The 21,476-nt window shown below is 51.5% G+C and overlaps 8 protein-coding genes across 8 annotated transcripts; 4 read left to right on the top strand and 4 right to left on the bottom strand.

Annotated features, from left to right (window-relative positions):
- Positions 1-78: 78 nt before the first annotated feature.
- On the top strand, positions 79-1,478 carry MIND_00264500 (Protein kinase domain-containing protein; the record flags this gene model as incomplete). Its single annotated transcript, XM_037359521.1, has 6 exons — positions 79-255; positions 300-584; positions 632-669; positions 719-827; positions 872-888; positions 1,067-1,478. The coding sequence occupies exons 1-6, from the start codon at positions 103-105 to the stop codon at positions 1,476-1,478; spliced, it is 1,014 nt and encodes a 337-aa protein (XP_037224616.1). The 5' UTR covers positions 79-102.
- A 335-nt stretch (positions 1,479-1,813) lies between these two features.
- Positions 1,814-3,980, bottom strand: MIND_00264400 (Major facilitator superfamily protein; the record flags this gene model as incomplete). The annotated part of the gene is made up of 11 exons (XM_037359520.1): positions 1,814-2,276; positions 2,324-2,482; positions 2,533-2,666; positions 2,716-2,773; positions 2,826-2,929; positions 2,978-3,206; positions 3,257-3,416; positions 3,463-3,633; positions 3,684-3,741; positions 3,788-3,813; positions 3,863-3,980. 11 exons carry the CDS (start codon positions 3,978-3,980, stop codon positions 1,814-1,816), a joined length of 1,680 nt encoding a protein of 559 aa, XP_037224615.1.
- A 2,197-nt stretch (positions 3,981-6,177) lies between these two features.
- Positions 6,178-8,380, top strand: MIND_00264300 (uncharacterized protein; the record flags this gene model as incomplete). The annotated part of the gene is made up of 6 exons (XM_037359519.1): positions 6,178-6,189; positions 6,238-6,276; positions 6,323-6,395; positions 6,444-7,310; positions 7,356-7,679; positions 7,731-8,380. 6 exons carry the CDS (start codon positions 6,178-6,180, stop codon positions 8,378-8,380), a joined length of 1,965 nt encoding a protein of 654 aa, XP_037224614.1.
- Positions 8,381-9,272: 892 nt separating this feature from the next.
- MIND_00264200 (uncharacterized protein) lies at positions 9,273-11,951 on the bottom strand (the record flags this gene model as incomplete). The annotated part of the gene is made up of 4 exons (XM_037359518.1): positions 9,273-10,001; positions 10,046-10,269; positions 10,320-11,466; positions 11,520-11,951. The coding sequence occupies 4 exons, from the start codon at positions 11,949-11,951 to the stop codon at positions 9,273-9,275; spliced, it is 2,532 nt and encodes an 843-aa protein (XP_037224613.1).
- Positions 11,952-12,577: 626 nt separating this feature from the next.
- MIND_00264100 (Peptidase A1 domain-containing protein) lies at positions 12,578-13,137 on the top strand (the record flags this gene model as incomplete). Its single annotated transcript, XM_037359517.1, has 2 exons — positions 12,578-12,859; positions 12,916-13,137. Exons 1-2 carry the CDS (start codon positions 12,587-12,589, stop codon positions 13,135-13,137), a joined length of 495 nt encoding a protein of 164 aa, XP_037224612.1. The 5' UTR covers positions 12,578-12,586.
- Positions 13,138-13,375: 238 nt separating this feature from the next.
- MIND_00264000 (Fungal specific actin related protein) lies at positions 13,376-16,686 on the bottom strand (the record flags this gene model as incomplete). Its single annotated transcript, XM_037359516.1, has 10 exons — positions 13,376-13,619; positions 13,665-13,978; positions 14,024-14,692; positions 14,741-14,957; positions 15,001-15,383; positions 15,562-15,753; positions 15,806-16,272; positions 16,318-16,463; positions 16,513-16,573; positions 16,623-16,686. The coding sequence occupies 10 exons, from the start codon at positions 16,684-16,686 to the stop codon at positions 13,376-13,378; spliced, it is 2,757 nt and encodes a 918-aa protein (XP_037224611.1).
- Positions 16,687-16,791: 105 nt separating this feature from the next.
- MIND_00263900 (uncharacterized protein) lies at positions 16,792-17,753 on the top strand (the record flags this gene model as incomplete). Its single annotated transcript, XM_037359515.1, has 3 exons — positions 16,792-16,928; positions 16,987-17,176; positions 17,220-17,753. 3 exons carry the CDS (start codon positions 16,792-16,794, stop codon positions 17,751-17,753), a joined length of 861 nt encoding a protein of 286 aa, XP_037224610.1.
- A 55-nt stretch (positions 17,754-17,808) lies between these two features.
- MIND_00263800 (uncharacterized protein) lies at positions 17,809-19,477 on the bottom strand (the record flags this gene model as incomplete). The annotated part of the gene is made up of 9 exons (XM_037359514.1): positions 17,809-17,831; positions 17,876-17,988; positions 18,035-18,129; positions 18,177-18,491; positions 18,538-18,555; positions 18,603-18,792; positions 18,837-19,120; positions 19,165-19,307; positions 19,354-19,477. The coding sequence occupies 9 exons, from the start codon at positions 19,475-19,477 to the stop codon at positions 17,809-17,811; spliced, it is 1,305 nt and encodes a 434-aa protein (XP_037224609.1).
- Positions 19,478-21,476: the final 1,999 nt, after the last annotated feature.

Genomic DNA, 21,476 nt, shown 5'->3' with positions numbered 1-21,476 from the left:
AAGGAGTCAGTTGATGGTATCACTGATGAATTCCTTGTTGACGCAAACAACCATGAGAATACTCACTGCAGTTGACTTCCTTCATCCAACTCAGTTGCTACAATGGTCCTGACAGAAATGTACCCTGAAGACCTCCTCTGGGCAGCGCGAAGGATCTTCTTGGAGAACTCAGGGTACCGTCTCCGACCCAAGTTTCACCCTGACTATGAACCAGCTCCCAATGCCTCGTGGTATGAAGAAAGAGCAACTCACATAGTAGGATCTGGTCTACTGTGTTGACTTGCTAATTTCGCGAACAGCGCCCCACCATAATGGACGCTACTCGTATCTCTGACGGGCGTCTAGTCATGCTCAAAGCTGTTTCAACGCGTGTTCACCCACATGAAGTGGAGATAGCCTGTCTTTTTTCGTCCCCGCCACTTTCTGAAGACCTAAGGAATCATTGCATTCCAATACTGGAGGTCCTTCAGGACCCCGATGACGCCGACTTAAAAATCATCGTCATGCCTCGTTTAATCCGTATGGCGCAACCTCTGTACGAATCTGTGGGTGAGGTCGTCGACGCCTTTCGACAGATATTTGAGGTGCGTACTACTATGACGTCGAACTTACACTTCTAAACTGCTACAAGGGAATTGAATTCATGCACGAGAACTTTGTTGCTCACCGGTATGATAATCTCCTTCTTTTTCAGAACTTTGCCGTCTACTTTATTCAGAGACTGCAGCATGGGCAACATCGTCCAAGACCCTACTCTGCTCTATCCGGCTGGCTTTCATCCTATCTACACCACGCAAGACCCCACAAATAGCCACCGAGCTCCTGTTGTGACTCGGACTAAATCCTGGCCGCGTTCAGGCTCCTAAACCAGCCCTCGTTGCAGAGCTAGTAAGGCCAATTTTTAGAGAGTGATTATTAGCTATATATGTATCGAATTCACTCAAAATCAAAAGATGTGACATGTGTGACGAAAAGAGTTGGGGTTGCGCTCTGCAGAGCGCACGCCAAAACTCTTCGTAACATCATGTCACATTTATTTATTTATTGTAAATTAATACATATTCAGCCTGAAATACACCCTCGGATTGCGCTCTGCAACGAGGGTTGGTTTAGGAGCCTGGCCGCGTTACTTTCTTATCGACTTCGGTTTGTCAAGGCGGTATGATCCCTCTGATGGGCCACCAGCGGAGCTTACCATTCGTGGCCTTGACCAGTCACCTCCTGAGCACAACAAACCTCCTTGGGTCTGCAACCCATTCCCCACCGACATCTACTTCCTTGGCAACACGTTGAAACACAAGTTTCTTTTGTCCAAATGGGCGGGCAAACAATGGGTACCGTTGGTCAGTCTCATCCTACCCGTATGTGCCGACCTGTGGCTTATCATCGCTCTGCAGCCCTCACTCCGCTTCCTTGAGCCTCTAATAAACGACATGATCCAAGAAGACCCAGCGTTGCGTCCAACAATTGGTCATTGAGAGATTCAACGCGCTATGTAACCCATTGTCCCAATGGCATTTGCGACGGCCAGGTCAAACCTACTCATTTCATTGGTACCTATTTCTGGTGCAGATTTCTCGGACACTCCGACGTGTCCCCCCAGTTCCGCCATGTCGTCCGCGATTAAACTTGATTCCTCTCAGCCAACCCTTACGAGACTTTTATACTCACACCCCGGTGTCGCCAATGATAGAGGAGAAAAAAGCTGAACCATCCGACGTTCCTTCGGACATCTAGTTGGCTGAGTATTATTAAGCTCTGCGACATGACTAGACAACACTCCACTATGTAGCAGCATTAAAACAGTATAATATTAATGTCTTAACGAGTGTGATTTCAAGCAGTAGCCGTCCCCGTGGGCTCCTCTCCCGCCTCCATCTTCTCTTTCACTCCGCTCCAGCTTGGTGTCGCCCGGTCCTTCCAACTCGCCTGCAGCTGCTTTCTTGGTGATTTTGATATTGTTGATCAAGAGAGACAGCAGTAACGCAGCGCCGCCAACCGGCACACCCAAGAAAAATACCCACCGCAAGCTGCTCGCATATGCGCGTGCCACGGCGGGTATGAGCTCCGGCGAAAGCTCGGTGTAGATCGAGGTCGGGCTCTCTTTGACGATGGCTGCTGGAGCATTTGGAGCATAACGAGCGAGAGCGCGGGTGAGCGTCGACGCAAACGTTGGTTCGGCAATACCGACGCCGATTGTAGCACCCATGAACTGTGCAAAGGAAACGACGGAGGTGGCTTGACCGACAAGATGCGGGCTCTCGTCGAACTCGGCCCTGCGGATGGGTTATTGGGGGTCAGCAACAGCAACAAGACCACTGACTGCATTGCAAGGGTCGGCGATTGCATGCCCAACCCAGCGCCGAGTCCAATCAAGATTTGGAAACCGATAATTTTGGCAGTGGGAGTAAGTGAGTTGAGGGTGAACATGAGCCCGGAGCCAATCAGTATGAAAACGGGTCCGATAACAAGAAAGGGCCAGCTTGAAAACCGAGTCAGCAAGAGCAAACAGGGCAAGAAATTGTGGCTCACTAATAGCCAATCTTCCCAGTCGCAACACTTGATGCGATTAAGAATATAACCGCGCTCAACAGGAAGGGCAGGAGGTTGATTCCAGACTTGGTCGCGCTACTCGCATGGACCGCCTGATAGAAGATTGGCACGTACTGAAAATGTGAATCAGCATTTTAAGACAGAAAAAGAAAATGGACACACGTAGCAGTATACGAACATGACAAATCGATTTGTCCAGCCATAGAAGACGATAGCATATCTAGATCACAAGTAAGAAACGCAGTTGATAGGGTCCAGCAGGTACAGCGCACATGGACTTGGATTTGAACATGGATAGCGGGACCATGGCGCGGTCACCCACGTATTTCTCCCAAGCGATGAAGATTATGGCGACGACACCCGCAACGGCGAAACACTGGTAGGACGGTTATCAGGATAGCCTGGATCGTGGTACTCGACATACCACAATAACGCCCACATCGTCCCATGGCTTGGTGTTGCCTCCCCACTGTAAAGCAAGCATCAAAGAGACTATTGAACCAGCCACAAGTGCTGCTCCGAAAAAGTCCATCTGCAAAGCCTGCCGAATGACCTCTCGTGTCGAGCGTTTGGTGGGATCGGAACCAAGAGGAGGGTGGGCCTTCAGTAGAAGGAACACTGCGACGAAGGAGACGCCGCCGATGGGAAGATTGCTAAAAATTCAGTAAGAAATGTGCAACAAAGAAAAACGAGTCAATGTTACATGAAAAAGCACCAACGCCATCCAACATGATCAGTGAAACCGCCCCCAATTAAAGGGCCAATGATAGTTGAGAGGCCGAAAACTGCGCCGAAAGGAGCGAAAAGCTTGGGTCGATCCTCCAAAAGTGATACCTGGTTGATGACTTGAAGCATGGCAATGACTACCAGAGTTAAAGAATCGAGCTAGGGTTACAATAGACGACTCACTGAGGCCACTCGCACCAACTCCAGCGACTGCGCGACCCGCAATGAGCTGGAATATGCTCTTTGACAGTCCACATATCAAGGAACCCAACTCGAATATTGCGATGGATGAAAGAAGAATCCACTTGGCAGGGAAAACGCGGAGCATTTGGCCGTAGAATAGAAGGAGCACGACTAGAGGGAAGTCATCAGATATGCACGACAATGAACCATGAAAAAAGTACCCTGAACAAGTCCGAAGACGGTAGCAACCCAGCCTTGGAGCGAAAAATTGTTGAACTCCTAGCGGAACATCAAATATTTGCTGAAAAGCGGAGTTATAATGTACAGATGCTATTCTCGGAAGAGCAGTGGCTGCAAAGTTGTCGGTCTAACAGTAGTAGTCTCTTTGACGGTCACTCACCAAGAATAGTGCCGTCCAAAGCCACTAAGAGCATTGATAGTAGCATAGAGACAAACACGAGGGCCAGTTCACGACCTCGAAGGATCGTGCTTGGAGGTGGGTTTGCGTCAGAATGCATTCTTCAAGTGGGGCTGCATCTTCAGCGAGTCGCTGTCCAGCATATATAGGCTTTGAGAGACTGTGAGACATGGTCCAATTCGCCGCTGTTGGGACAGCCGTAGGGGTGACGCCAACGACGAGCCGCAAAGCCTCAAAGGTGACGTTCGTCAAAGCCAGAAAAGTGACCACGGCTGTGACAAATCAGCGTGGCCAGCTCCGGCCCGGCATGCCGCCGACGCGAATCCTCTCGGCAATTGGCGATTGGTCATCAACTTTTGAGCGGGTGTTGTCGATGGGCTCCCGCTACTTGTGAATCGGAGGTAAGAAAGATGACCACATTGGTTTAAGCAAAATTCGTGTCCATACGTAATTATCGCTCTTCGTCGAGCTCTAGTACCTACTTGCTATGTAGCATCCCCCCTCCGTGACCCCTTCAGCCGCACAGTCAATTGAAGGTCCTTGTTAAGTCTCAATTCGTCGATGACTTTGGTATTAAACGTTGGATGGGGTTGAAAAGCATCGAGAGTAACAGTGCGCAATTGCGCGATGCCGACAGGCGGGAAAAAGCGGCTTTGAATCATTGACACAATGATACTGGCCTCGCAGGAGAGATTTCCCTTGAGCTCGAGTGAGTCGAGTGATGGCAGGATTGCCGCGCCGTCTTGAGAAACGATAAAAGCACGGAATAACGATGCGTCAATATTTTGGTCCGTTTTGGACTTCCAGTGAAAAAATAGATTTTCGAGCTGGGGAGTATGGCCGAGAATTTTGAGCAGGTCGGGAAGAGAGACGCTAGCAAATAGATGAAGGCGGGTCAAGGAGCATCGGGATTCGATGATGAATGGAAGCAGTACTGGGGTTAAGTTGCCGCCATCAAGGACCGCCAGGTCACAAAGCAGCGGGGCTCGTACAAGTGTCAACAGATGAGGCTCGTCACTGTGCATCCGGCCTTCGCGGTTGATTTTGAGGGCAATCAGGTTCGAACAGACGACGGGAGGTCTATTTTGCGACTGGACCCCGACACTGCGAGTTATGGTAACCTCGACAGTGGTCAAACGAGGGAGTTGGGATAGTAATTGGACGGCCGTGTCAATGGGAATGCTAAGGCTCGTCTTCTCGAGCTGAGCCCACGGTAGAGATAGTTTCAAAGGTTCAGCGATCGTCACGAGTGAAATGTCACGAAGCTCAGGGTATCGGGCGATGAAATTAAGGTTATTTCCTGTCAAGAATCGGTTCATTCTCCAAAGCTCCAGTCGTCGCAACAGAGGAAAGGATCCAGAAAAATCATTGAACAGATTTGCATCTTCTCTGTTGAGCAAAAGTTCCGCATTTACCCAACGGTCTGACGCCGCAAGGAGGACCTCGACGCAGCCATTGCGAGGATAGCCTTCCCCATTCCAAGTGATAGTGCGGGAGCTGTAATGGATAGTTAAGGGACACTGTCCCGACAGCAGTATTTGTTGAGAAAGCATTTGCGAGATCGACTTCCAGGACATTGTTGAGCAGTAGTGTGAGGCAACATTAACTCTCGACCATAACGCCGGGGATTCAAGTGCGATTAAGCGCCATTTGGCGCAAACTCGGCAGACGACGTATCTTGCCCGATTCTGCATCCGCGCTTGAAGGCCATAGAGTTCCGCCCTATCAGCAAGGATGAATATTTCGATAATAATTTCGGTTGGGAGCCTGTCTATCGGAGCTTGTCGCTGAAGGTCTATTTCGGATGGCTGGTTGTCTATGCAGTTGGAGGTAGGGACATTCACAAGCGCTTCGGTTGAGAGGGCGGTATTCAGGTCCATCTGAAGGGTCGAGTTGAAGGAGGCCGGGCCTAACATCAAGGTGTGACGGACCTCACTGCCAATACAACCATCTTGACCTTCAACGTTTGAAGTCCGTGCGTTTCGACCAGGCCCAGCCGTCTATGGTCGATCGAATTTACGGCGTGGTCGGCGGGAAGGCTCAAGCAACGACAACGTGACTTCTCCCAGCATCAAAACCGCATCCCCATTCGGCCTGATCGACTCTTCCCAAACAATAGCGCCTCCAAAATTTATGAACAAAAAGGCCAGATGTCTCATCCACGCGGCACTCTTCCTCCCCTCCGACAGTCTCTCTGTCTGCGCTACCCTCCCCCCTCCAACTCTGCGTCGCCCACCCTCTCCACCGGTCCAAAACCGGTTACTTCCAGCTGAACTTGTCGAATAATCGTTTCCAGCATGCTTCCCAACGTATGTAACTATCCAGAAACCTAAGGAATTGCCTTTAATCCCTTGCAGAACATACCCGGCCAAGAAGATGGTCCCTCAGCCCCCGACGTTCGTATATCCTCCTCTAATCCTTCTTTTCTAACGGTAATATCAGAACTGGAAGAGAGCCGTTTACCGGCCAGCTCCATCTCGCTTTACCGTTGAGATGCTCCCTCCCGTCAAACTTGGTGAGTAGCCCAATGCTTTATTTCGGTGTGTTTGCTGACGCAAAATAGGCGGTAACTACAACTTTCATATGAGGATATGCCCCATCACTCGGGGTGACCGCTCGTCTGTCTCCTCAAGAGGCTCCAACACAGAATACGACATTCTTCGTCGCTGGGAAGACTGCCTCATTTTCCAAGACTCTCTCGAACGGGAATACCGGCGTTTGGCTACCTCCAAACGCCAGCGCCTTGTCGCTGGCAAAGGCGTCCGCAAGAATGGAATGTATCTCCACTCTGATCGCGCCTCTTCATGGGAGTCTCTCCCTCCAGGTCCTGAACCCGATTCAGTGGCCCAAGACATTCACGACCTCATTCCCCGTCTGACCAAGAAGGGTACCATGTTCCGAGCTAGCCAGGCTACCATCGATCAACGACAAGTCGAGCTGACTGCAATGATCACAGCGCTCTGGCAAGACAGTGTCCCGACCTTACTCGAGGACTTCCGCAAAGAGCGTATCGTCACTGACTTCTTTGGATTCTGGCGTCGCGACCAAGACATCGAGAAGAAGAACCCGCTCAACAAGACACCTTCTCCTTCAGTGAAAGCTCCACGCAGCTCAGTCAGCAGCAGCGTATTCTCCTCATACTTTTCTTCGAGTGGCGATTCACGCGAGTCCCTTTCTCGCAGGGCACGTGCTCATTCATCTGCTTCATCCGACTCTTCCTCGTTACCTTCAACCAGTAGCGCTCGGAGCTCTATTAGTGTCTCCATTAATGATGAGCAACAACCCCTAGAATTCGGCCATAACCCGCAATCTCACCAGTACACTGTCGACGACAATCTCAAGGCTATGCGTCTCAACCTCATAGCAGCCGCAGCCAAGAAGCTTCGTGAGGGCGAAGCCAACTTAGAGCGACCTGATTCACGGGCTACCAGTGAGTACGATTGCGTTTAAGAGAATTGTCGCTCAATTAGTCCAGTTAACCGTGGCCCTCGCGAGTCCTGGATGACGACAGCATCCGGGATGTCTTTCGTCGACGATATGGGCTTGACCTTGCCTGAAGAAGACGACGAAAACGACACGACTCGCTGGAGAATGTCAAATGCCAGTATTGCAACCTTCCGCACTGAGGTGTCCTCTGAAGGTGTCATTCCGCGATACTACGTTCCCGAACACAATCCGGCCAGAATGTCAACTGCGACTTTCATGACCGACGTTTCCGCCGATGGCATTTTACCTCGTGATAATTGGAGGGACTCAGTCTTGTCCGACACAGATAGCGTTTTGGACTCCCACTTTTCTGGTATTGCTGATTTCTATTACTGCTCATCTTCTCCTACTTACCGCTTGTTAGATGCATTCCCGCGACCATGCTCATATGTCCCGCCCCAACCTGCTCTTCGTAACGCCCCCTTTAGCCCGACAAATTCTCTCCCTCTTCTCTCCCCCGGCATTTCAATTTGCACTACCTCCCCCGCAGCATCACGCCTACATACACAATTCTCTGGCTTATCTGTCAGCCCCCCGAGCCCTAAAATGCCAGTCACTCCCGTAAATGAGAAGTTCTATCAACGGAGGGATGCGCTTGCAAAAGCTCGTGCACCGTCTCCCAGTCCTTCCGTTATCTCAACAGCGATGTCAATGCTTTCGGACACAACAATTCGATCGACATTTTCCGACTCCACCGGGAGCACAGTTACACCCTCGCTCTATTCATTCCATTCTGCCCGGTCACATTTGTCGACAACAACCGCTGCATCCCTGCCGCCCCTTGTCATCAAAGCAGCCCACAACAACTCAATAATCTTACTACGAGTTGATGATGACTTGAGCCTGGGTGAACTGCGAGGACGGTTACAAAACAAGTTCCTTGGGCAGGAAGGCGTCCAGCTATCCGACAACTTCTCGCTGGCGTACATGATCCCCGCCTCGCCAACAAAAGCACGAAGCTTTTTTTGGTGGCCGCAGTCGGGCGAACTCGCTTTCTGCGGGAACGCTGACTGATACAGCGCTGATGGAGATGATTTCGACGGAGGACGACTGGCTGCGCCTTCGCTCGACTCTGGACGGCGCCAAACTCACCCTCCGGGTGATAGAACCTTCAACTTATGCATAAAATGTTACTTCTCCGGTGCACCAGGCTCCGCAGAATAAGTATCATTATCACCTTTCGCAACACAAGCACTAACTCGCACTCAACCCACCTTCATTCCCTTACCATTATTCGCCTTCGCCTTCGCACAAATAACTTGTGACTCGAATACTAGTATCCCGCTTTCTAGGTAGATGGCCCGCCTAGCGTATTTATCCACTTCGACGACTGCAGGATTTTTTCTACGCTTTACTTGACGCTTTACGATTACGGGATTAGCCCCCTCCACTCAGACCTACCTTCACTGCCAATACGCATCTTCAAGACCCAATTAGCCAGTTAATGTACTCAACGCAATAGCAGCAACGAACAGTTTTTCATGAAATATGGCTGCTGAAAAATGGCGAAATGACACCATGATGATAACATCAGACGAAGGAGACTATGCCGGGCTCCTTTGCGACTTCCCGGGCACTCCCAGCTCCACAGCGACGCTCTTCGTACGGCGGTATCGATGTCATGCGGGAGCGTAGACACGGGCTCGTTTTCGCGAAGAAGCTGCACTATCGGCCGAGCAGCGACTGATGAGTCGGCGATATGGGCTGAAGAATATGAGAGAAAAAAAAGGCTTAAAAGCCAGACTTGCCTCTACACTACTTAATAATTATCCATGTAGCAAACTTCGTCCGACCTGACTTGGTTTGAGGGTCTTTCTGGTCAGCTTTACTGAATCTTGTGTTTTGACCTGATCTAGATTCTAACTGACGCGAAAGGAATCCAATAAAACGCGTGAGATACAACGACCTATGTACGCCGACTGCGACTTCCTTTGCCACTGCGACTCTGGCCAGACTCCTTTGAATCGGCCGCTTGCCCTTTGCCCGTGGCTGCGCGAGATTGACCACGGGTCTTGGGACGAGAAGCGCTAGCACCAGCACTCTCGCTCGCTGCTGCATCAGGCTTGAACCTTTTGCTCAGTGTTTCCTCCCCCTCATCATGGTTGTCGGAGAGTGTCCGTTTTGTACCCGTCGATTTGAAAGTGGAACGATCAGTGCCGTTGATAGTTTTGGCCTCGTCCTCCTTTGAAGGCAGCACAAAAGGAATGGCGGGGTCGCTTCCACTGGGTGGCCAACGCTGATCAGCAACACATTTCTTGAAAATCCACAAGACATGTGGGTGGTCCATTTTGTGTGACACAATGGGCACGTGATCGTCAACCAAGTATTTGTTCTTCTTCGCAACGATCTTAGGGTTTTGGTCACCAACCACACGCCGGAGATTCGCGGAAAGCATGTAGAGCGCCTGGTTCTTTTCGTCGTCGATAGGATCATCGTCTTGAAGATGGCCCTGCTTAGTCTTCACACCTTGCGGGTCAAAAAGCCGCCCACATGCTAGTGCGCCGACGGGGTCATTGTGGGCTGTGTGGCGGAGAACCATCCACGTCAAAAGCCAATACACCGACTCCAAGTCGTGATATGCAGCGTGTTTGATAGCGGCCCCGATCAGCTCGATAGCCATGAATGGACGAGTGCCCTAGAGTTTGTCAGCTCCATAGAATACGGGAAAGGGACGCTTACCGTCATGTCCTTCAAGGCCTTCTCGACGTCTTCCAAGATGACATGCCCGCGACCTTCAAACATCTCATTGAACCTCTCCGCGCCTTCTTCTGTGAACTCGGCATAGTCCCAGTCGAGTAAGAACCCTTGAGGCATCTGGCCCTCGGGAGTGTCCTCCACGAACATGACATTGCCTTCGCTGATATCACGATGGAGAACGCCAGCTTGGAAGGCAAGAAAGTGGTCTGTACATATCGTTAGCTAAAGAGAATTCAAAATGAAAGGGAAAACATACGCTGGACAACTCGGTACAGTGCCCAACACAGCGCTTCAGTCGAAGGGAACTCGCGCAAAGGCCGGCCGACCGGCGTTATCAGGGACCGGACATGAATACGGCAGTTAACGTCTGCCTTCAGAGGGTGAGGGACGATGCGGGTGCGCTGAATGCTACCCTCCGCGTCGATGTCGCAGTCGGGTGCTCCCAAATCGACACTTCCATGGCAGGTAGCCATGCCATCAGCGTCGTCCTTGCCTATGGAGCACTTGGCAATAAAGTCGTAGTAGTCGACTTCGGGACGACGACAAGCCTCTCTCCAGGCGTCCTTCAAAGCATATATTTGCGGGTTTTCTTCGTCTAGATCCTCTGCTAAGATCACGCGATAGACACGCGTGGCTCGACCGAAAAGCCCGTCGGAGACCCAGAGGATATCTCCAATGGTGTAACACGTGACGGGTTGTGAAAGACCATCAGCGTCTCGGCGGGAAGCTTTGATGCTAATAGTAGAATCGGTAGCGCTCGCGCAAGTAGAGAACATCTCGGCATAAAAGGAGTTGCGGCAAAGCGCTTCGTAGATACGCGATTTGAGAGTGTTGTCTTTAAGGGGCCGCGAAATGGTGAAGTCGTCCCCGTCGATGCGACCAGGATGGCCAGCTGGGTGATAGAGTCGGTACATGAAAGTGGGAATAATGCGCAGATTTCCTTCGACTAACCATTCGAAGCCCTTCGACACAACGAATCCAGTGCGGTCGAAGCAGAATATGCGCGCCATGTCGTGCTTGTACATCGCTATAACCCACGAATAGCAGCGCCCCGAGCTCATCAGTAAGCTGCGACCGCTCTTGACGATCTGCACGAGGGCCTCTTCGACCTTTTGGATTTTGACAGAATCTTCCGGTTTTCTGGGTTTGAGCTTGCGGATTTCCCCGGTGGCATCGTCGAATATGTCAAGATTGTCTTTGAACTCAAAGTCGGTACCGATTGCGGGCCACGTCCACGGTTTCCCTGGCTCAGGGGGTGACACGCCCGGGTAAGTCGAGAGCACGTCAGGTTTGATGTCGTGGTCGTTCTCATCGAGAGGCGGAATGTTTCGGTACTGAGAGTCGATGATAAGAGGCCTAATGTCCTCGGGAAACTTCTCCACCAAAGCCTCGAGATATGTTATCTGTCCATAGGAATAAGAACGAGTTCAATGTCCATTGGACTGGGATAACGCACGAAAGATGGAATCATAAGCTTCTCGTTGTTCCTCCTTGGGTTGCTGGTATCACGCCCGTTGTAGATATCAATCGCAGCGTTGAGGCGGCGTCGGGCTTGATTAACCATAGCGGTGACGGCCTTCGTCTCTGCATTGGTCGATTCCGCGGTGAGCATGTAGTCTTCAAGTAGTTCCATCGGTTCCAGCATGCCCGCAAAGCCATTTTCTGCCATCTCGAACCAAATGCTGCGATTTTGTTTGTTGTCCTGCTTGGTGTCTTCTTTGTAGTTGGCGTGGCTAACCAGGTTGCTTCCAGGTTTCGACTTACGCGGAGTCGGTTGAGGAGGAGGGTGAGATTGGGCAGTGCCACCCGGATTGTCAAGAACACTGGCAACGGAGGCCTGGGACTGGGGAGGGGGTGTGTGCGCGGTTTGCGCGCTTTGGGTAGACATGATGGTTAGAGAGTAAAGATAGTGCAACAAAGCGCTGCTCACCCCGTTTAAATAGTTATACGCAGTCAAAGCGTGTTGTGGTTGAGTCCAAGCACTGGTCACGTCGTGTGACGGACGCGTCTGATCACATGGTCTTGACACCGTGACGATGACTGAGCGCATCTGGACTCTGAACTTCATTTCCAAACAACTCCGAGTCCCTTCATCTTCCGACTCGAAAAGAGTCCGAAAACTTGAAGCCGCATGTTTGTCTTTGAGAGGATCACAACACTCATTTTGAGCGGCAGACAGACACAACAAATGTGCTTCCGATTGCGGACTGTTCAAGTACCACGGGGCGAAATCACCATTCAACGGCGCTACAGTGAACTATTTCCTTCAGGCTCCGCGATACCGACACACTGTTCTCTGCTCATCTCGACCGACAAGCCCCGCACTCTATCTGGAACCAACTGTATCGTATTAATACATGCGCTGACATTCGGCTTACATCCACTATAACTTATCCACTGCCTGTCGGTCAACTCGAAACGGTTCAAACTTCTAGCAATGTCAACTGGGAAAGATCTCCTGAAGTTGAATTCAATGATGACCGCACAATAGCTTTCCTTCCACCTCAACTGACGCAGCTGCGCATGCCTCGACACCCGATATTCCATCGCCAAAACCTAGCACAGGGGCCAATCCCAACGGTAACGGCGCTTCTGGATATGTTTGAGCAAGCCCACTTTTCGCAGCTCAAGATACTTAAGTTTTGGTATCAAATCAAGTCTCCCGAAGACCTCCGGTTGGAAGAACTCCTGCTGTCACGCATCCCTGAACTGTTTCCCGAGCTCCGAGAGGTAGAGCTTTGCAGAATGTGGGACCACGATGCGGATTCGTTGTCCACCGCGACATGGGATCCTCTGGTGTGTTTGAATTCTTTCGTCCTATTATTCAACCGTCTCATTTGGTTTTTTAACAGCCCCGCGTCCGCCAACTCACTTCGCAACTAAAGCAACTCCGCACCTTCATCTTCGACCCCGATTTACCCGAACGCTCTGGCCGGTTCCCGGTTCCCGTTTCCCGGTTCCCGTTTCCCCGACCGACGAAGGAGTTCCGCACCGTGGTGGGGAAGCTACACGCCATGGCGCTCGCCATTGTTACCGAGGCAACCTGGGTGAAGAAGATCGCGATGTTACCGTGAACTCGGCACTCTATATCCTGAGCTTTACTGGGAGATTTGGGAGGTCATCACGGCACCAGACGAACAAGTTGCACTCAACAGACCCCCACCTCCCATTACTGATTCGCTCATTTACCCTGATCCCCCCAGGTGGAAGGAGGAAGATAGTCCAGAGGAGTGAGAGGTAGCAGTAAGTGATGTAGGAAGTTAGTGATATTACTTACAATATGGCCATTGGTTGTAAAGATACAAATTGGTGTTATGCTTTTACAGAAACTCTAGGCGAGGCGATCCGTGCTGGCGATGACATATGGGGTGACAGCGGAGGAGGGTTGGCAGGCGGGGCACCGGCAGGCAACGGAGATCGAGTCCAGTCAGGCAAAATGAGCTGTTGCCGATCATTGTCGACCGCCATTGCGTCTGGCCCGTCGCCTTGATCATTCGCCGAGTCCACCATGTCCCATTGCTCACGGTTCACTTCTGCCCCGCCCGTTTTGAGTGCACTATAAAGAGTTAATCAACAACTAAAGATGGCTGTGTGGACATACCCAGCGAGAGACCCGCCAATCCAGGCCAGTGTGGCAGGCGTAAAGGCAGGGGCTTTCCCCGCATTAGCAACAGCCCTAGTTGCAGAGTTGGTCTGGTTTGGCGCGGGGTTGTTTACAATGGCAAAGTAGGGTAGGAGCGGTCGGAGAGGGGCATATGGATCATATTGAGGCAACATCCGCTCTCGATGTGAAGTTGGCGGGGCAAGCGCACGAGCCAGCTCTTGTTGTAGCCTTTGGATAAATCCGGGCAACATGGCAGTCCCGCCGACAACCAATATTGAGGATGCGAGTGTTTTGCGCAGGTCGACAGAGACCTATAAAGAGTTGTCTAACGAGTTATCACAATGTCAAAAACATACCTTTAATAGTGAGTCCAGAATAATTTCTGCAAGACTCCGTTCATCGACATCTCCACCCTCAAATAACACCTCTGCAGCACGCTCCCGCACCCAACCAGGAATGATCAATGTTCCCAGTCCCGTACCCGATGGCTGCGAGGCAGGAGGAGTCACACGCATTCTTAGCTCTGTTGCCGACGAATGGCGTTTGTACAACGTTTCTAGCGCTTGCAAATGGCCTTCACGATTTGCATCTACGCCAGGTACCCTTGGATTTGAGATGATCGAAAATTCTGACGACGCCCGCTGAGAGGAGAAATTGCTGTCTCGTCCTGCGAGGGAAAAGTCCGATTCCGACTGTGTGTAGTCGCTTGGTGGCGGTATGTCCATCTCCGATCCAAGTTCATCGCCTGGTGTGGCTTCTCTCGTTTCGGCTGGGCTGATTCCGAGTGCATCGCCAACAAAACAACATCGGGCCTTGATTTCCTCGACTAACGCGTCTGTGAGGATTTCCTGTGGGACACGCGAGGCGCGGTTTGCTGCTGGGACATTGACGGCTGCACTCAGGGATGTTGGGGGCGGTAGGTAGGTCCCAAAGAGAAGTAAAAGCGCGCGAATGTGGGAGGTCAGTCGGGAACCGGCAAGAGGTGTAGTTCGAATGAGTGGGTACATCGGTCGTGCGGCGAAAATCTATGAAAAAGTGGGCTGGGGTGGGTTTTGGAGAAACTAAGAACGCACAGGAAGTGCCACGGACTCCAGATGGCCACAGTCAACCACCATTCCCGTTATCCGGCCTACTGCCAGTAACGAAAGCAGGTGACTGGACGCAAACGAGACAGAGGGGACTTGTAGGTTGTTGAAGAGTATGCGGGCCATTATATCCTTGATGTACAGCGGCAGCAACGCATGCTCGACGACGATGACTTTGCGCGCTTTGGGGTCCGTCAAAAGAGAGCTACGAATGAGTATTTGTGGCGAGCAGGAGAAAGACCACTCACTCATGGAAGACGGAGCGCAAATGGTGTTCAAGCCTAATCTCGAGAACACGCTCCTTCTCAACTTCCTCAGCGGAGTCCGACCCGAGTCCAAGTGTCCACAACGGTTTCTCGTTCACCCCTCCAGCATAGAAGACATCTCGCGGCCGGCCTTCGCCACTGAATCCAACTTTCCAAATTCGTGAGCCAGGGTCAATGATGATTCGGTCTTCAACACCATACAGCGAGTGTCTCCGAGTCGTCGTATAGTGTGGCGACGACTGGATTATGGTAGAAGAGGGAAGCCGCGCTGCAGGCGTCCTTGGCTCAAACGCGGTTTTGCCTTGTGGTGTACTGGGTGAAGCCATCACGCCAAACAACGCGTAAACAAACACGATAATGATATACTACGTCTCATGTTCTAACGCGAGCCCAGAGTATCATAATTGCTAGTGCCCACTGCTCAAATTGTTCCTTGGACATGAACAACAGTGCTTGAGAAAGAACGGCCTTGGTAATTTGGGCAGACATTCCCTAAAAGGAAAACCGTGAGCGAATGGCAGAAGCAAGAAGTGGTAGACATACTCTATACCACCCTGCTGGACCTTCGGTCCTTAATACACGTGCCAGAATATCTAGAGCTCCAGGATGTTTTAATTTCGAAGAATGATGTGGCTTGTGAGAAACTGGAGGGGAAAGGTGTTGCTCTTTCGCCTCATCGGCGTCAGCGCTGCGCGTTTGAACGCGCACTTTGGCCATAATATACGGATAAGTGACCTAACCAAGGCGGTGAGTTGACTAGGAATCAAGATAAAAACAAGTTGCTTACCACTGTCGCCAGCGTTTTGCTTACCGCGCCGATAAGGAAGGACGTCCCCGCAGAAAGCTTCTCGCTGCCTCCCGCCTTTGCTTGCGCGGCGAGGAAAATGCTCTTGACCCGCTCAAACACACCATACGTGATTGCCGGGTTCACGGTTAGAACCAAGCCCGGTTTGATTCCAAGCCATAAACCGCCAACACCCTCTTCATCGACAATTTCACGAGCGACACCGAGGAAAGAGTCGTCATAAGCCTCTGTACTGGCAGTAGTTTTGTTTTGCCGCCCAACCTGCTGCCGGGTCGCAATGACCGAAACGGGAATAGTGAAAATCTGAGCCAAAGCTCCAGCAATGGCTCCGAGGAGGAGTTCAGCGGCTGTCGAGAGTGCGGGCGGGGCAGCTCCAGCCGGGAGTTTGCGACTCAGACGAGCAATGTAGGATGTCCGTACGAAAGAGTAGAAGAAGAAGTAGGCGTATTCTGAAACAAGTTAACTTGAATGCAGAGATGCATTGAGCCGCTCACGTTGCGAGAAGGTGTTCAGCATCGTTGCCCAGAAGCCTTTGTAAAATCCAGCGACTCCCTCCTTCTGGAATATCCGGCCGAGGACAGTAATCATGGAGACGTCGTCCTTGCTCTTGCCCTTAGAGACCTGTATTCGGGTTTTGGCGCTGCATACGAATAAGGCAAAACGCAGAGTGGTCGCGAAACGAGACTCACACATCGAGGGGATAAACCACACTGAGCGAAAAGATACCAGTCAGTCTCAACCCCGCACCGGCTATTCCGGCAAACAACTCACGCAGTGCTGAAACAGCCACCCAGCGCACCAGCCAGCGCCAGACCGAAGGGCGTTAACTTGACAGGGGGAGCAACCTTCGACTGCACCGACATGGTGGATGGAAAGCTAAAGAAGTGCCTGAAGCCCACCAATTCCGGGTCCGATGCGATGACAATCACGCGCAATATAATCGATCACCGAGCTGACGTAAAGCCAACATGTCAGACCCGAACTTTCCTGTCGCGCTCGACATTCGACCCTCTGTGCCCTCCAACGACGACTCTAATCCCAGAGACTTTGATCTTACATTTCAAGAAGATGCTATACGTGATTTCGGCATTGCTGGGAGGGTCTGGTCCGTAGTTCACCTTCGATTTGCTTGGATCGTCAATCTTTTGGGTTTCATTCAACAGGGAGGCAGCCTATGTGCTAAACACCTATATAAAGCCGCCTCGCAATCTGGTTTTTGACCCTCCCTTTACTCCTTTTGATGGCCCCAATCGTATTGTCGAACTTGGCTCTGGAACCGGAATGAACGCGGCCATGGTCGCTGGCTTACTTGATCCCAGTCGCGACATCTTGTTTGCCACAGATCTACCAGAAGTATGTTCTGTTTCTCAATCAATTCCTCGATCTAACAGAGCAGGTTTGTCCCTTACTCGAGCGCAATCTCCGATCTCACAAATCTATCCATATCCAACCCTTGGCCTGGGGAAACTCCCAACATGCCATAAACCTACAAAGCAAGCTCAACAATGAGCCTCTGACGCACATATTGTGCAGTGATCTTGTGTACTTCCCTCAACTCCTCGCGCCACTCTTGCGCTCACTCATCCACCTCACTTCTTCCACTTTCGGCGACCCACAACTCATTTTGTCGTATCGGATTCGGAGTCTGGCGAAGGAAACACCTTTCTGGGCTGCCTTCGGTCTCTGGTTTGACTTCACTCCCGTCCTGGTCCAAACCCACACGGACACTCCCTGGGAACGTTTCGGGGCAGAGCTTCCCGACCCAACATTTGTCTTCGTTGCTCATCGTCGTCAAGAATCTCGTGACTGGACGGTTCCGTTGTCTGACACGGACTTGATGTCGGGACTCCTCGCAGCAAACTCTTTGCCTAAAACTGATGATACATTCGAAACACTCTTGTTCATGTCTCTCGATGAGCTTACATACTAAGTACAGTGGGTCAACATTTAGTCACTAGATATCCAATAATTATATAGGTTTCCAATCACGCAAAGCCGCCGCGATGATCTGGAAAGCAGTCAGTTATAGACCAGATTTGGATATTTTCGTACAAAAGCGCTGGTTGCCATTCTCGAGGTACCCGACAGCGGCATTATAGTCGCTTTCCACGGGTTTCTTGTAGCCTGGCGGAGCATATGATCTTGGGACGATGCCAGGGATGTGTCTGAGCGTCAAGTTAGCAATTGGCAATCAGTTAACAAGCTACCAACTTGGAAACGATCTTGACTGGCTCGGAAAGCAAGGCAGTGGGTTTTTTGTCAGGAGCGAAGCCTGTGATGGAGAAGGGGAGAAGGTCCATCGTATACTGCGGGCAATCAGAGCAATGGCCAGAGTAGAGGGACACAGGCTTACACGAGTCGTAAATCGAGGAAACATAAAACTGGGTTTGATGGATTTCTTGACTTCGACCTCGCCACGCAAAACCCGTTTGCCAGGTTCTTTGCCGCCCTCCATTGCGGGCCAGAAATATGCTTGACCGACGCCAGCCTGGAAAAAGGTGTTGCTCCGCCGTTCGGTCCGCTCTTCCATAGCATCAGAACCAAGCGCTATCGAGCGGACAAGGTGCATCTTGATGGCGTTGGGATTCGAGACCGTGTCCAGCGCCACTTCATCGTCGCTTTTCAGAGTCAGGAAGAGGGGGACTGGTGCGCCAATAACGTATGCGAGCTGAGCAAGGATCAAAAGAAGAACGAAACAGATAGAGTAACAGTACCGGCTTAGCCAAAGCAAGCTAATGAACGGTCAAACAATGTGCTGACAGTTTTGGAGTAGACATACGGTGCATTCAATTTCGACCTCTTTCGCGTCGAATAGCTTGCCCTTGACCTTGACTGGTTGCAGTACTTTCCACCCATCTATGTCGATTTCGGGTCCCAACAGCTCTGTGCCATCCTTGTAAGCCATTTGTCGCAGTTTGGAGGGAGGATCGGGCTGCACGAGGGGCATATACGCGAAGCTCTTCGTCAGCCTACGATCGTCAGTATAAAATGGATGGATAAAATCACCCCTCACGTTTGGTTCGGCTTGAGGGCACCGCGTTTGACGGTGGCCACGATGCGATAGTCGATATACGCTGGACTCGCCCGCTCAGAGAAGCTGGGCGGCGCTTCGATAGTGATTTTCCCCTTCATGTCTGTCGGGGCCTCCACTTTGGTAGGCAGCGTGAACGAAAAGGACCACGCATGTTTTCCCTTGTCGAGTTTGCCGCCCTTCTCACTCCCGGTCGGCCACAAGTCCTGCTTCAAGTCGAGGAAGATAAACTCTTCTTGGCCAACTGAGGTTGCACCCGCGAGAATCTGGCCAACGTCGAAAACGAGAAATTAGTTGAAGCCTTGCACACCTGAATCGTGACACCCTTGACCGACTCTGGCTTGTCGAGGTTCAGTTCCACACTGCCTTCAATGATGTCGGCCTCGACAAAGTACGGCAACGACGCGTTTGCTGGTGCGCGACTCTTGACGTGGATAAACAGCCATTCCCTGCCTTCCCTGCGGGTGAGCTTGGGCCTGGTGATGGATCTTTGCACTACCCTTCGTTTCGAGCGCATACTTGTGCTCGGTTTTGGCGGTGGGCTGGGCATTGGAGGTAGCGGCATAGCTGGGGACCGTCGCGCCAGAGTAATCCGGGAGCTCTGGGTCCTTGTTTGCAGCCATGGACGATTATCCCAGGTAACAGTGGTTATCCCATGAGTGTGGGTCACAGATGGTGGACGGAATACTCGCGAGCACGTGCTCAGAGACTTGCTCCAGACTCCAGTGCGAGGCAAAAAAGACAAGTACAATTATGGCGATACAAAAACAATGCGTGCAAAGATTAAGGGAGTAACTAATTGTCGATGTGGATGGTATGACTAGACGCTACAACGTGGGAGAGATCCAAGAAATGGTCGTAAGGGGAAAACGAGCGGACGCGAGACGCAAAGGGACCCATATTCCAGACATGGGCTTCGTCGTCGTCGCACCAAGTGAGAGGGTTATCAAGAGAGTCAGATGATCTCCCGTAGCGTGAATCACCGTCCTTGCGTGCGGGTGGCGGGGGCAGCATAAAATTCGTTTCTTCGTGGAAGAGGAAGCGGTGCGTAAGAAGGGGGAGCGTATTCAAGAGGTCGTGGGCCTGATGACAAATGATCAATCCACGGAAACTGATCTGTTCCTGCACTTACTGTCGCGAGCATGAGTCGTAGCGATCGTAACAGGCTCAGCCAAAATAGTATTAGATGTGGTAGAGATGAATCCGGTGGCTTCAAAAGAGGACAGGGTAATGAGATACTGCAACGAAATTCAGTTCACCAGCCAGAAGACCGATCAGATGACATACAGAAACGTTAAAGAGGCCAATGGAGGAAGTGGATGCAAGGTCTTTGGGAAGCTTGATCTCTCCATCCAAACAACGTGAATAAGCAGCGTCGATTCCGCTGGGCGACGGCCATAGAACAGCACGGCAGACATCTTCAACTGAATCGACCCAGTCTGCCGCTCGTTTCGACGACGTGGACAGGTTTTGGTAGCGAACACAGCGACGAAGGGTGACAACAGGAGCATTAGGGGCCGAGAGAATGTCGAGTGCTTGTCCATCGGTGCTTTCCAGAGTTACGCGAACTGGAATAACGGTGCCACGAGTGTAGGATAGCTATAGGTGGCTTAGAATCATTCATAAACGTGAACCAAAACGTACAGGATTAGCAAGGGAAATCTGAACAAAAGTGGTCAATATCATGTGGGCCCATTCTATATGGAAAGCATACCATGCAGTGTATCGCCGCTTGTCGGGTTTTGAACACAGAACCACGAACAACAGCCGTGGAACTTGCTGACCAGCCGACAGGGTCGACGTCAGGGCCGGGTAGTTCAGCATGCTCGCGATATGCGAGCTGGCGGAGGAGGGAGGGAGGGTCCGGTCGAATACCGGGAATGTAGGCAAATCGTGTCTTGATCCTGAAAATGTCGTTAAATTGAGAAACAATCTAATAAAAGACAACGACATACTCGCTATCCGAGCGAAGCTTGCCGCGGGAAACAAGAACAGAGATTTCGTAGGAAACGCTGCCACGAATGTGTCGCTCGAGAAACGTCTCGGGAAGGCGATATAGCACATCGCGGTTGCCATCCTTGAAGCTCACAGCTTTGGGCATGGGAATGGAAAATGGCCAGGAGGTCGTTCCAAGGAGTTTGGTGGCGGCGCCAGATGATCGGCTGTCGCTTTTCGACCATAGACAGAGCGATTGTGAGAGGAAGGTGTAGGAGTCGTCGATAGTAGAGCCAGTTACAAGGCGTCCGGTAATCTGAGTCCATATCAGCAATAGAAGGGTGACGCAAAACAATATATACCTTGACGGTAACCGAATGAATCGAATCGCCCTTCTCTGCAGTCAGCTCGAACGACCCGTTGATGTGCTCCTTCTCGTGAAAAGTCGGCACGGATTTGGCCGACTTGGCACTGCTCCGAAGTGTGAGGGTCGCCCATGGCGTACCCTTCCCATCGACGAGGGGGTAGGCATGCTCAACGGGTTCGCGGCGGGCGATTGGTTGAGCAAGCGTGTTTCGTCGGGTATATGCAGGCAGGTCACCAGCAGACTGTGGTACCGGACCAGGTCTGCTGAACCGCCTGTAACGGGGAGGGAAGGACGCGTCCATGAGGGAATGAAGCTCTGGC

Source organism: Mycena indigotica (assembly GCF_014461135.1).
Source record: "Mycena indigotica strain 171206Taipei chromosome Unknown Mind.scaff0002, whole genome shotgun sequence".
Taxonomy (NCBI): Eukaryota; Fungi; Basidiomycota; class Agaricomycetes; order Agaricales; family Mycenaceae; genus Mycena; species Mycena indigotica.
This window is presented reverse-complemented; position numbering and strand designations above follow the sequence as displayed.